Source organism: Camelina sativa, chromosome 8, assembly GCF_030686135.1.
Source record: "Camelina sativa cultivar CO46 ecotype springtype chromosome 8, ASM3068613v1".
Taxonomy (NCBI): Eukaryota; Viridiplantae; Streptophyta; class Magnoliopsida; order Brassicales; family Brassicaceae; genus Camelina; species Camelina sativa.
Genome location: NC_141887.1, coordinates 10264036 through 10278361, shown reverse-complemented (window position 1 = coordinate 10278361; position 14326 = coordinate 10264036). Strand labels below are relative to the sequence as shown.

Sequence of the window (14326 nt, the reverse complement as noted above, 5' to 3'; positions counted from 1 at the left end):
TTGATATAATTATCTCTGCATTTCTGTATCTAGGTAGTGATTTTAGATGCTTTGAGAATAGATGCTTGAACTTAGAAGTTGCATAAAGCTTTGGATAGGATTCTTTGTGGGAGTGGTGATGCTTTACCTGTTGATATAGAAGAGAGGTACTGTCTCTGAGCAGTTCTTATAGGGTAGCCAAAACTAATTGATTCCTGTTACATCAGATCTTGTTTTGTGCCACCTTTGTGTGTTCCATGAGCAGTTCTTATAGGGTAGCCAAAACAAATTGATTCCAGGTTCCAGCCTTAAGCTTCGGTCTGTTTGTTTGATAGAGTAGCTGTTTGTGTAGGTTGGATGATGAAGGGGAATGGTGCTGCGACGTCGGTTGAGCTGTTGCTATCACGTAGATGGAGAATATGGTACACTTTCTCCCTGAATCGGGAATGATGCATAGGAATATGAGAAGAAAGGTTTTACTTCTTTGGCTTCTCCTCCTACTCGGCGTGTCAACATCTTTTCCCCAGGCTAGTTAGGTTGGTTGATATGATTCTTCTCCGTCTAAACTATCTTCTGTTGTTCTTGATTCATCTATGAATTCTAGCTTTGTTTTTATTCGTTTGTGTGATATTAATCTAACGGGTTTGTTCTCCTTTTTTTTGTTTAATAGTTTGTAACTTGCAGGTGAAGTTCACAGTTGAAGAGCAACGGAAAATTATGGATCGTAAACACAACATCCCAGTGGCGGATCCATAAACTTATTTAACATGGGGCACAAAATAATTAATCAAATATTTAATTAAATAATTAATTAAAATATACTAATAATAATATTAAAAATCCAAAAAAATAAAACGTTAAAAGATTGTCATAACAAAAACATATTAAGAAGTCTTACAAAACTATTCTACTATTTTCCATATCTTGAAATTTTTTTATCACTACTTCATTTGTCACCTTATCTAAGTGTTCTTTTTTAATAAAACAAACCATACAATAATTCAAAAATTGATCACCTATTCAGTTTGTAAAGTAGTTTTCACAATTTGAGGTACACGCGCCCCTAATTTCTCTCCCAACTTGCGATCTCTGCGACAAACTTAGGGTTCTTCTGCGTTTGCCTCTCCGGTCACCGGCGTTCCTTGCCGGTACCGTGAGAGGGCTCCTTGCTTTTATTTTCTCTTTCGTCTTTCAGTTCATTAGCTCCGGCGGTTGTGGCGTGGTTCTGCTCTGATCTGACGCTCTGGTTGGTGGTGAGCCACCTCGTGGAGAGAGAATATTCGCTAAGGAGTTTAGGTCGCTGTTCTGGTGGCTGCTTGAGGACGGTGGCTTGTGCATTCAGCGTCTCTGGTGGAGCTTGGTGGACCGACCCTCTCTCCTGTGGTGGTTTAGATTTAGATCTGGTTCTCAGATCTTGGTTAGTGGTGGTTTCGTGAGGCATGGGAGCTGCTCGGTCTCCTCATGGCGGCTGTGCTCGTGGCGTTCCTGGATTCTGGTGTAGCTAGCCGGTCTCTCCTCGCCTTCTCCCTTTTCAGTTTGGTGTTGAACCAGTCCTTCGCTTCACCACGGTGTTTATGTTTGTTGGTGTCTTCTTTGTTTTAGTTTCAGTCCGGCCAAGGAGTGTGCCTTGTAAATCGACGGAAGTGATGTAGCTTCTCGTTCTTGCATTGTGAGGTGATGATATGCTATTCTGTGTTCTCAATTTTTAATCTTTAGAAGATTAGCATTCTGGTTGTTATTTGGTTAGTTCGGAGAAGCAGCTATTTCGTTGGTTTTGTCTCACGACTCTTGGTCGGTTCAGTAGGATGTATTGTCCGTTTTTAGGTTTAGGACCGGAACAGTGAAAGCCGGAGAGACCAAGCTCTTATGATGATGCGCCTTTGGGTGTTGAAGCTATTGGGACAAGTTTTACATGTCGATCCACAGGTTCTCATAGCTGGGATTTGATTGTTTTCAGTAGTAGTTTTTTGGTTTTCTCTGTGTTAGTATTTATTTTCGTGTCATTAGGTTATTTTAGGTGGTTTAAGTGATGATCTCACACCAAGTTGTGGTGTGTTATCTATCTTACTATGGTTAAAAAATGCAATGGTTCTCGATTAGGTAGCGTTGGATCCGCCTAGTGTTCCAGGGTTGTATTTGACCAACCATTGCATTTGTTTTGGTCCAAGTCTTTAGAAGTGAATGTAATGTACCTTTGATTTGGTTGTAATACTTTGATTAATGGAAAGTTGATGTTTAGCAAAAAAAAAAAGAGTAATTTTCACAATTTTCATTGCAGAAAAGCATCTCTTGTGACTGTAGCAGTGGCACCGTGTATAGTCAAAACCAACTTCAAAAGTCAATAAACAAAACTATGTGAAAAACGTTTTTAGACATGTAGAAAAACTTTGATTTAGTTGGGCTTGAATCATTAGTAGCTTTTAAATAGTTGGGCTTAAACCTTTATTAGCTTAATATATATAGCTTAAATTATGATACAATTTATATTGAATTTTAGTTTATATTGTAAAAAGAGCTTCCGTCGGACTTCATCAGCATGTGACGCACTAATAATAAGTGTTATTATTTTCTGAACTATAGTAACTAAATCCCATGCAAAATTTTATTTTCAGGATTTAGCATGTGGCACGTGCCACACTAACTAAAGCGTACGTCCGCCCGTGCAACATCCGTAACATGTCTGTCATTGCCCATGTCGATCATGGTATATATTTATATATTTTTGTTTACTGTTATTTTTCTAATCGTTTCTCTGATGATTTATGAAGCTTTTGTGTTTCTCATATTCCTATGCTTTTATTTAAAAACGTGAAGCGTTTATAGTATTGTTCTGTTTCTTATACTCTTTAATGTTTTGATGTGCTTCTTCTTCTCTTTATTCATCCTGCACTTAGTTAATATCTTGTACGAATCTGATGTTATGTGTGAATACTTGCTCTTTGTTTAGTTTTTTAGTGTTTCTGCTCCTTTATGGAATAGTGTTTCTTTTAGTTGAACTTGAGAATTGTTTGTATTGGTTTATGGTGTCCTAAAGAAGTCCATTGCAGACAAAATCACAAAGGGTAAGCTATGTTATGGTTCTACCTTGACATATCATACAAGCTGAAAAATGTTTGTACTTTGTTGCAGACTGATCTTGTTGGTGAGCCAGAACTAGCTTCATTGATGCAGCTGATAAAGGTAGGTTCTGCTTCTTTTGATTATTGTTTTGTCCTTGAACATCTATTTATTCTCTTTGCTCTGTGTTTAACATTTATGTTATGGTTATTGTCTCCATTTATGAATTGCACTTCTATTGTAATATGTATTAATGTTTTTATTATGTTTTGTATGTTTGAAAAATAATTAAAATACAATATTTTCTAATTTTATAAAATCTTAAATGTTTACACATTTATACCACTTCTATTCTATTTAAAAATTTTAAATTTTTAAAAAAACAATATTTTTAAAAATAAGAGACTCAAAATTAGAACCTACCATTGGAAGAAAAAATTTTAACTAAGAAATCATGAGTTCTTATATTCAAAACAATACACAATTAATTCATATAATAATTAAACAATGTTTAAGAGACTCCAATTATCATACTACGGATAATCTTGCTCTCAATAAAAAATAATTTCACCTGTAATAGTATGAACATGTCAAAACATCTTGTGACTACCAGTGAATCTTAGTAATTCATTGTCATATATGAAAAGAAGATATTCCACTGTAAGCCTTCTCTTGGTTTAGTTTCGACGTGATTTGTTTGTATAATCTTTCCGAAATCATTTTGACGAAGATTAAATGAAAAAAAAAGACTTAAAACTTTAGCTGCAGAGATTAAAACCAAGTCAATTACACCGAAAACATATATATAATAAAATAGAGAAAGAAGGTGATTGTTCAACAAGCTCAAGCAGTTCTCTTCTCGACGTCATGCCCATCTTCCTCAAGCATAAACCTCTTCCAGTACCAATGTAGCTTCCACACGCTATCTCTCATGTCATTGATCGAGACTCCTTTAGTCTCCGGCACGAAGAACAAAGCGAAAAGTCCCATCACAACGATCCAACCACTGAAGAAGAAGAATATCCCTGACTTCATTCCGCAAAGCATCGATAGGAAGGCCTGAGCGATCACAAAGGTGAAGAGCATGTTGCAAGACACAGCCAATGCAAACCCTTCAGTTCGAGTCTCCAAGGGGAAGGTCTCGCTAGGGATTAGCCATCCTAGTGGTCCCCATGACCAAGCGAAACCCATCACGTAAAGGCACACAAAGATCACCACTACTAAGGCTTGTATCCGTCCTAGTGTACCCGTCACATCTAGGTTCTTGGCTAGGATGATTCCAATGACCAACTGTTTTGAGAAAATTGTTAGTTTGTGAGACAAGAAACGCTAACTTAACCTATGTTCATTTACTTGGGCAACAAGAAAGACAAAGAAGAAGAATAAGACCTGACAGATGAGCATATGAACAGAAGACTGAAGCAATAGAAATCTCCGGCCGGTTTTGTCGACGAGGAAAATCCCAACAAACGTGCTGAGTACGTTGATCGTTCCCGTGATAACCGCGGAAAGCAGAGCTGCGTCATTTCCAAACCCTACAGTCTGGAACAAAACCGGGGCATAGAACATGATTGCATTGATACCAGTGAACTGTTGGAAAAACTGGAGCAACATTCCGATCACGAAAGGCGGCCGGCTCGCGGGTTTCATCAGTTTCGTGTAAGGGTCTTTGACCTGCCTCGCGATATCGCAAGCATGGACGATTGATTCATACTCTTCATCAACATTTTCAACACCTCTGATCTTCTTGAGCGTATCTTTCCCTTCCTTGGTTTTGTTCCGCTCGATAAGACTAGTCGGCGTTTCGCATATGAGAAGCGATCCGAAGAGGAGGATGAGGGCGGGAACCCCTGCACCACCGAGAGCTAGTCGCCATCCGTAAGGATGAACTGAGAAGGTGAAATAGTTGACAAGGTTGGCGATTAGGATCCCTATTGTAACCATTAGTTGGAAAACAATATTAAGACCTCCACGAAGCCTCGCCGGCGCAATCTCTGATAAGAAAAGCGGTACCGCCTGCAAGAAAATTAGACACATACTATAATCTTTAGTCATTTGAAGACAACCTGAAAATTCAAGATCTCAAACAAACCAAAATCTTGCAACGTAACGTATCATGCCTAAAGATAAAGTAATCTCGAAACGAAAGAGAAAAAAGATCATAAGGTCATACCTGATTACCAAAGCCAACACCGAATCCAAGCAAGATTCTACCAATGATCAACATATACATGTTAACAGCTCCGGCGGCAAGGCCAACACCGATCAAGAAGAAGATGGAAGCGAACTGCATTGTGGGTTTGCGTCCAAGCTTAGAGCACGTAGCGGAAGCGAAAAAACTAGCCACTAGAGCAGCAAGGTATAAAGAAGAGGTGAAGAGCTGCAAGAACTGGTTGTCGTACTTGCAGTAGTTGTTCTCGTGCGCATGCTTCTTCCTCTCGTACACAGATGGGAAACAACTCCTTCAAGAAATCGTCCATCGCCGTTACTCCACCTGTGTTTATAACGAAATTTGGTTTTTAAGTATTTAATTTCTAACATTTCTTGAACCAAAAGCGACATATCTAAATACCTAATTAGCTGTGTATTCAGTTTCTTGATTCATAAGTACCGCGACAAAAAAAAAAGAGCATAAGAATCTAAGATAATGGCAGAGAAGAGAACCGAACCAGAGATTCCAATGTCGTAGCCAAAGATCAAACCGCCTACAGCTGCGATAATGACACAGATAAAGACATAAACAATCATCTTCGCTTCGAAAGCCTGGGCATTACCACTAGAAGATATAACCACAGCCATTGTATAAAACGTCTATGCTCTCTTAAAAGTTTTGTTTTGTGTCTATATGCTTCTCTGTCTTGTAAAAGAAGAGCGAGAGAGAAGCAGACACAAAATCTTCACTTTAAGATGAGGCAAAATATATATTAATACAGATCACAAAGATAGAGAAGACAGGAAAGAAGATAGAGAGATGATATCTAAATATAGAATACAGGTTGTGAAATGAGTAAGGATGAAAATTTGATTGGTTGCTCAATAGATTCTGGATCAGTAATCTTGGTTGTTTTATGTAAGTTTTTTTTTTTTTTTTAATGACGTCTAGATTTTGTTAATACAAAAACATGGATATACAATATATCCCCAGTTTCCTTATTGGTTCTCCATCAACAATATGATTCATTTTTGTTACATGATATATAAAGTGAAAATCTTAATTTGGTCAAAGTTAATTATAGAATATATTTGCTAGACTCTGATCATGATGAGTCATGAGTGAGTCATGTTGTTATGACTACTGTAAGTTGAATACAGAAGTTTTACATTTTAGTCTTTTCAGTTTGATATTCTAAAGATAGGGGTTAATCGATTATTATGTTTACAATTTTCATCATTACATAAATTTATAAACTTCGTTGCAACCAAAAAAAAACAAAAGATCTTAAATTTAGTTATCTCAAAAACCAAAAACCAAAATTCCGAAACTTCTTCATTTCTATCAAGTTGAATAACATAAAAGTTATTCCCATCTAAAAGTTTTCAACTCTGGATACGAAAGTAAATATGATTCATCTTTCCCTCACGGTCGTATAAATTGTGGTTTTTTTATACCGACATGGTATAAATTAATCAGGTAATAATAATATATCAAAAGCTGGATTATTTTACAATGACCAAGAAAATATTCAAAGATCGCACAATTACAACAATGAAGCTCTCTACATTTTATAATAATCTTTCTACTCTCTAGTAAACGGCCAATGAGACCGGTTAACGAACAACACAATCCCATCTCATATACCCTTCAGACCGGATTTGGGCTAAACGGGGGAAAAAAACTTGTTTCGTTTTGTAGTATGGAAGAAGAATTGGCCTGAGTTACTCAAACTCCTTGTATATGTTTGACTGTTTTATTAGCCTAAAAGATCGTCTAGAAGCGGACGTGTAGCATCCATCCGCGTTGTAGTTGTCTCACTGTACCGACCTCTGTAGGCAAAACAAACGGTAATAATAATAAGGTTTAGCCAAAGGGAAAAAGACATTGGAGAAGACACTTAAAACTTAGAATGATCCTTATACGAGGGGTTTGTTTAGAGGATCATAAAACAAAACTTGAGAGACTCCCAAGGTTTTTGTGATTCGACACAAGAATAGCAGCAAGAGACCTTACACTAGTTGACTGTTGGAGTTCCACTGCTGGAGATTCTCCGTTTTCCTGCATATCGGACCAGCAACATCACCTTTGTTATTCCTTATGTCAGATTTTTTGTTAACGGAAGATTGTGTATGACTATCTACTAATGTAAGAGAACGGATGCCTCAATTTGACTATCTACTGATGTAAGAGAATGGATACCTCAATTAACAAATCCTTTCTGGTAATCAATCCTATCACACGGGAAGGACGGGGAACGACGAATAGATGTCTCAATCCAAGTTGCCGGAAAAGGTTGTAAACCTGATCCAAACAGGTCAGATTCTCAACCAAAGATGATGGATATTTGGTGCATCAGGTAAAGACACAATCAGAGATTTTCCTCACCTTTGTCAACGACATGTCTTCGGGAACAACGTACGGAGAGGGATTCAAAAATGGAGCAAGATCTATGTACATCTCTAAATCATCTGAAGTTAGATGTATATCTTCTATGCATAACCCTTTCGATGAAACAGGTTTAGCAAACTCGCTAAAACTGTGCCTGGAGAGTGCATGATCAATTTATTTATCAGAAAAATATGAATACTTCAAAAGAGAGTGAGAAAAGGAAGAGTGTGAAACATTAATTTACCTGATATTTCTGGCACTTGGATCACAAGGCAAAGGACTATGTTGGAAATCGACTTTAGATTGAAGGAGAACAAGCAAGTGACTGCATGGTGAACAAAATTCAGAATGATCTATTTCTTTTTCAATAATTCTTTTTGCAATGTACAATCACGTACCTTCGCAGAACTAACCCGATGACAAGTGTTTCACCACTTCTCGTGTGGTCGATTACCTGGTAGAATGTCAAAATGTAAAAACATACGCACAGAGCACTAAGTAATCACGAGTCAAACCTGTGTAGCACAAAGCAATGCTTACCGGAAATCCATTGTGTTTATTGCTGCCTAATATGGAAGCAACATCTGCAACCCTGATAACTCGAGGTAAAGAGATTACCTTCAAAGACAGAAAAAACAAATTATGATATAGCTTAATATTAAGAAGCATGTATTACAAGCTCCATCTAGTGGTTCGCTGATGAGGGAGAAATGATAACAACCTTCTGACTTTGACATGCTTCCTTTGCTACCATTTGACGCATATGATACTTGGGTCTCGATTCCAGTAAAGGAATGCCCTTCAGGCGTGCTTGCACTTCATACAATCCCTCATTGAAAGCATCACCGACGGCCTAAGGACAGAACAAATTAAAACAAGCATATTTCCACAAGAATCAAGATAACTAATAATGGTTGGTAACTCGTACCTTTGAGATGAGAAGAACCAGCATTATAAGAGGCAAAAGTTTCAGGTTATTGGTGATTTCAACCATGATAACACATAAAGATACAGTCATCCGCATCGAGCCTCCAAGAAAGGAAGCAGCTCCCAGCAAAGCATAACTAAGGTTCAAAGACAATTTGTATCAAAGGCCCGAAGTTCACCCAAAAAATTTCATATAAAACAGATTAACAAAGAAATACACAAAGAGACTCACGTTCCCTCCTCAATGTTGAGCTTCTTGTAAAACCTGACCACAAACATGCCTACAAGGCGCCCATAAGTTGAACCTATCATTATTCCAGGAACAAACTGCCCAGCTGGAACAGCAGTGCCGAAGGTCACCACTGCTAATGTGTAAAACATAGCCTATACATAAAACATAAGGACGATGAATCAGAGAAATAAACAAGTTGAAAGATATTTCATAAAGAGATGGAACGATTTAAAAAGTCAAATCAGCATGTTCCTTATCCTACTGCAAGCATGGACATCATTCAATCAAACTCAAACCTACCAAGAACTATAGACCAAATTAAGAACAAACCAAGTAGAAGAATTTCATACCAAAAAAGTTAGTAGACTCTGAGCACTGAACTCTCGCATTGTTTTTGCGCTGAACAAATTCCTTATAGCGTCATCCTGTCATCAAAATGAAAAGCAAAATATTTCAATTGAAACAGACAGAAATGAAAATAAAGCAAAGTAGAAATTGAAAATAATTATTGTGAAAATATTATCGAAGAAAAGACCTGAGTATTGAAGAAAATGGTAGCGAGATCATTGTACTCATTATCCGTCTTGCAGTAGAACTACGATGATTGACACACACAAAAACCAACAAGAATGAGGCAATGCTTCAAGACAGAAATGTTAGGGAAGTCAGAAAGCTCAGCAGGGAAATGGTTATCATTGCTAAAGTTTTGGGGCCTCATTATATAAACTTTTCTAGACAATACCATTAAGGTATTTTCGAAGTTTTCTAGATACTTAACAAATCTTGTAAGTTTATGTATGGCTGCACACTTTTTCCATCGGAAAAAAAGGTTAAATTTGGCTAAATTAAATCATAACAGATCGGCATTGTAAAGAACATGCAACAGATATTATCTATAACAGTGTCTTACATTTACGTAGTTCCCATACATTCCTGGAGGCCGTGGGCATTCAATACCAGATTCAGCAACTGACTCAGGGCATGGACTGCATTTTCTTAGGAGAGGTAGCCCAAACGAGATTGCTGAAGTTATACAAGAGATGATGCATGCTTCAATTATCTGCAAATTCAATTTTTTATAATTTATTCAAATCCAGCAACGAGACAATCAATCTTCAAGAAGATAAACATAACCAAATAAATGAAGAACTAATTGTAATCGTCCATCAAAGAATACCTTCACTCGATTTCCTCTCTTGTGCAAAGAATTCCGACGCCAAGATGTCATATAGAGTGTAAGTTGGTTAAATAATGCACCTGGTGGAAAATGCCATGAGGAATGAAATAGACAGCGAAAGGTAAGTGGAACCAAGAGTGCAGGAAAAGAAATCTCCTTACCAAGTAGACCTCCTATTACTCCAATTACAGCCATTGGCAGTAGCTCTTTGAAGTAGTAGTCATCTTGACCACTAAATGAGAGAAAGAAAAGTTCCAAGTCAATTTTAGCACTATTAACCTAGCCCAATATAAGTGAGCACTGAAGCTAGAACCTTACTCTGATACATCCCATATAATGAAACCACCTCCACCAAAGTGTCCACATATTCCACTCTTGCACCATCCCATGGCAGTACGCACCACAACGGCCACAATAGCAGACGTGAAAAAGACACGCCACATAAGTTGACTTCTCCACCTTCAATACATGCAAATTCAATTAAATGACAGACCGAATAGTGTCCCAGACTCACACTAACTAAGATATCCTAAAGATACCTAAGCTGCAATTGCTAGGGAAATAATTGAATAGCTAAAAGAAGTTCTTCAAATGGCTGTTTCTCAGAACAGACTATATTTAGGCACTACAATGAGGGAAGGAACCTACCATGAGGTGACCTCCTCTAATGCAAATAACACTCCTCCAACTGGAGCTCTAAAAGCGGCAGCAACTCCAGCTGCACATCCACAAGTGACCTTTCAAGGCATCGGAAAATTAAGGAATAAGCTCTCAAAGAAGATTATGACCTAATCTAAAACAAAAAAAAAATCAGATAGCATTCTTCACAAGAAGCATCTAGGAACTTACAAGATCACGACGATCTCTGTCACTCTTAAAAAGTTGCGGCCATCTAGAATTCAAATGATATTTCGTGGATCCACCCTGAAACAAACAGAAGCAGAAGGAAAGCACACATTTTTAACTTCCTGAGGAATGACGGGAGACCGACTACTAAGCCAAAAAACATTCAGTATTCATCTCTATGCCTGAATAACATGGAACTCAGATGCTTACCTGACCAAGCAACGAAGCGATGCAGGCACCAGTATGTACAAGGGGACCTTCTTTCCCTAAAGCTAAGCCACCCCCAACAGAACCAATGCTTCCAAATATCTATGAGAGAGCAAACTATAAAAAAACTGTCTTCAAAATAGAAAACGAAACAAAACTTCCACAGTAGCATAACATTCCAGAAAAGCTAACTCACCTTTCCAATAAGTGTTCTAAATAGCAAGGTCCCGGGAATATCAATTCCTGCGCAATCCAATTGAATAAATGAAAGACGATTACAGATTACGAAAACGAGAGAGATTAAGAAGGCTAGTTTAGTACGTACCATTGAGATAACCCTTAATCTCAGGAATGCCAGAACCAGCAGCAGCAGGAGCGAATTGAGTAATGATATACGCAGAAGAAAACACTAAAACTAAATTGATGAGAAGATAAACTATAAACCCGGCAAAATAAGACTTCTGAATGATTGCAAAAGTGAGTGCAAATTTCCACCCAGCGAAATTCTCAACTGAGAGATTGATAAACACAGCAGCTAATCCAGTTCCTACGAAATCATCATCATCACCACCAACAACAACAAAATCTCAAGATCTGATTCTGGAACATCGAACAGATAAAAAAATCCGAAGAGAGAAGAACGAAGAAGTACCGATCCCGATGAGTAAAGAGAAGAACCATTTGACAGCAACGTAGTAACCTACATAAAGCTTCCCACGATGAGCTAGTTCTTCTCTGTAAGCGTAATTCTCGATGACTTCGTAATCGAGACTATCGACACCTCCGCCACCGTCACGGCGAGAGTTGAGTAGACCAACGCCGTCGGTGGATGTATCATCGGATTCAGGGACACGAGACCAGATCAAGTTATCGGATTCGATCCCGTTCTGGAGATGATTCGATAACATGATCTCGAATGGTTCCTAGATTTAGGGATTTCGAATCACAGAGACGGCTTTTTGAAAGAAAAAAAAAAACTGTAATCCACTACTACTCCTACGGTACTACCTTATTTGAGGCTTTTAGGATAAATATATTTATATTTTCTGATTAAACTCTGTTTCTTAAGGATCAGTTTTTTTTCTTTTTTTCTTTTTGTCACAACTTAAGGATCAGTTCTGTTATATAATAAGATATGAGTATTTTTCACTTTCCTTATTAAATTACTTACAAAGGGGTGAAAATTTCACCGTGAAATGTATGTTTTTTCTTGTTTTTTTTTTATATTGAAAGTATTGCTATCAACATTCCCCAAATATAAAGTCAATCCTTTTTAAAACAAAAGAAATTATCTATCATTCATTGTCAACAAAAAAAAAAAGGAAAAAAAATTGGAAAATATTACACTAGCTTACAAATAAAATGGATATGATTAGTAACCAAAACAAAAATATATATTTCAAAAAAGGCTGGAGAAAACCATAAATGGTTAAAAAAAAAAAGGATTAAAGAAGATAGAAAGACTGGTAAAATTATATTTTTGTCGGTTTGTTTGTCATATCTTAGCTAATCACTTTTAAAAAAATTAGTTATAATACGAACGGTACATTGTTTTTGTATTATCAATTCGTATTTGATTAACCAACAACATTCATAATTCTAGATGTTCAAAATTCAAACCGAATTTATATAAAAAGATTAATGATGGGTTTAAATATTTTGAAGTGTCAAAAGAAAACAGAAAACTCAATTAATAAATTCATTTTATAAATAATAACAAAAAAAATATTTAAAAAATTATGAGAATATACCTCTCGGAAGGAAAATTCTTTATTATCTAATTTCGAGTGCTATTGCCAAAAAATTTCAACTAATTAAATTTCAGAAGTTGAATCCAATTCTACTTTAACTCACAACACATGCTACGATTTTGAATTTTATATAGGTAGTTTTGGACTTAAGCTAATGAAGGAGTGGAAATAGAAATATAAATGTGGGGTGATAATCATATATCTACCTGGAAATAACATTAATATAGCACCTATACTATTCTTTAATAAAAAAATAAAAATGCAACAAAACAAAAATAAAAGAAGGAATACAATTTCGAATGGACTTTGTCTTCTTTATGACCTTAGACTTAAAATAGCTCCTTCGCCTTCATGCTTTTATCTACGCGTGAGAATCCGATCCGAACCGAACTGAAGCGAGACAAATCGGTTCGGTTATATTTGTTTTCGAATTCTGATTAGTATGGTTATAAATAATTTCGGTTTTGTAATTGGTTCGGTTTGGAGAGACATAACCGACGAAAACCCGAAATTTAACTTTAGATATATAAGTTTATACACCGGTTTATTTCATTAGTTTCTAATCTAACATAATCTATCTAAACTCTCCCTCTTAGCAGCGACAGAGAAAGAGATCTTCGAGTTTCTGTTCCGATCCTGTGTGTTCTTGTCCCGATCAACTTTGTTCTTAATCTTCACTGTAAGTTCTTCTATCTTAATCTTTTCTAAGTTGTTCTCGTTAAAACAAACTCAAAATTGACTTAATCTTTGTCGCTTAAAGCCTTAAACTACTTGTCTAGTATATGTGAAGGTCTTTCGCCTACTGTTCTACAACATCGCTTAATAGATTTATATTGTTGTATGTCTTTGATTTGTTGTATAGATCTAGGGTTGCTACTTGTTAGGAAAGTGTTGTTCTTGGTTTGATTCTTTTCCTTTGATGTTCGATAGTTATGGTCCTCCTATTTTTCGCTTGTTATGATAGTGTTGTTCTTGGATTGATCTGTTTCCCTTGTTGTTACTTAACAGATGTCTCATGGTTCTAGTGAAGACAACAGCGACCCTGTTCTACAAGAAGAGATTGATGATGGTCCGCCAGCTTCTTCTGTTGGAGGGAAGAGAAGACGAACTCAGCCCACAACTTCTACTCTTCCGTCCCAACAGAGGAGAAAGCCAACTCATAGATCTCCAGTTTGGGAGCATTTTATTCAGCAAGCACATGATCCCTCCATTGCAAACTGTCGGTATTGTGGTCAAGATATAGGATGTGACACAGTGATTCATGGAACAAGTGCAATGAAGAATCACATTAGCAGGTGTAAGTTGTTCAAGATGCATCTAGAGAGTGGTAGTCAGAATGTGTTAGCTGGTATAGCAGTGGTGTAATGACAGCAATCAAGTACGATCAAGGTTTGTTTAGAAGGTCTGTGAATGAGATGATCGTCCTTAATGAGCTGTCGTTTGCATTTGTGGAGTCTGAGGGATTTAGGAGATTGTGCAGCAACATGCTTCCCATGTATACAGTCCATTGCAGGAAGACATCGACATTGGATATATACACTATGTTTTTGAGAGAGAAAGAAGCTTTGAAGGAGCTGTTTGGTAAGGAGAAGCTGAGAGTGTCTATG

The 14326-nt window shown here is 37.0% G+C and overlaps 1 protein-coding gene, 1 long non-coding RNA gene and 1 pseudogene across 6 annotated transcripts; 1 reads left to right on the top strand and 2 right to left on the bottom strand.

Annotated features, from left to right (window-relative positions):
* The first annotated feature begins 2642 nt into the window (after window positions 1–2642).
* On the top strand, window positions 2643–3301 carry LOC147939891 (uncharacterized). 2 transcript variants are annotated; one of them, XR_015564531.1, is made up of 2 exons: window positions 2643–2683; window positions 3109–3301. It is a non-coding gene; the product is annotated as an uncharacterized LOC147939891 (long non-coding RNA). The 2 variants fall into 2 exon arrangements; XR_015564532.1 differs by lacking the exon at window positions 2643–2683 and adding an exon at window positions 2695–3041.
* Window positions 3302–3772: 471 nt separating this feature from the next.
* LOC104709428 (sugar transport protein 8-like) lies at window positions 3773–5885 on the bottom strand (annotated as a pseudogene). Its single transcript, XR_015564529.1, has 4 exons — window positions 5706–5885; window positions 5210–5530; window positions 4426–5052; window positions 3773–4326 (listed from the first exon to the last, which is right to left on the bottom strand). The product of XR_015564529.1 is annotated as a sugar transport protein 8-like (transcript).
* A 743-nt stretch (window positions 5886–6628) lies between these two features.
* Window positions 6629–12569, bottom strand: LOC104706951 (chloride channel protein CLC-d). Of its 3 annotated transcripts, none has more exons than XM_010423196.3 (22): window positions 11621–12569; window positions 11294–11515; window positions 11165–11211; window positions 10972–11070; window positions 10765–10839; window positions 10564–10652; window positions 10234–10374; window positions 10077–10147; window positions 9916–9995; window positions 9649–9798; window positions 9274–9333; window positions 9089–9163; window positions 8739–8890; window positions 8508–8643; window positions 8301–8432; window positions 8120–8197; window positions 7978–8033; window positions 7824–7904; window positions 7577–7733; window positions 7391–7492; window positions 7205–7249; window positions 6629–7020 (listed from the first exon to the last, which is right to left on the bottom strand). In XM_010423196.3, the coding sequence occupies exons 1-22, from the start codon at window positions 11874–11876 to the stop codon at window positions 7006–7008; spliced, it is 2319 nt and encodes a 772-aa protein (XP_010421498.2). In that variant the 5' UTR covers window positions 11877–12569; the 3' UTR covers window positions 6629–7005. The 3 variants fall into 3 exon arrangements, with proteins under 3 accessions (XP_010421498.2, XP_010421497.2, XP_087318036.1); XM_010423195.3 differs by having other exon boundaries at window positions 7200–7249; window positions 11621–12336; XM_087461910.1 differs by lacking the exons at window positions 10972–11070; window positions 11165–11211; window positions 11294–11515; window positions 11621–12569 and having other exon boundaries at window positions 7200–7249; window positions 10564–10633; window positions 10765–10815.
* Between the last annotated feature and the right edge of the window lie 1757 nt (window positions 12570–14326).

What these genes read in the sequence shown, in the direction of transcription:
- LOC104706951 (XM_010423195.3), bottom strand. Translation starts at nt 11,876, where the DNA reads ATGTTATCGAATCATCTCCAGAACGGGATCGAATCCGATAACTTGATC. An exon ending in AGAGAGGAAATCGAGTGAAG is followed by an intron (nt 9,799 to 9,915) that starts GTATTCTTTGAT and finishes TTGAATTTGCAG; the next exon opens with ATAATTGAAGCATGCATCAT. An exon ending in ATAAACACAATGGATTTCCG is followed by an intron (nt 8,034 to 8,119) that starts GTAAGCATTGCT and finishes ACATTCTACCAG; the next exon opens with GTAATCGACCACACGAGAAG.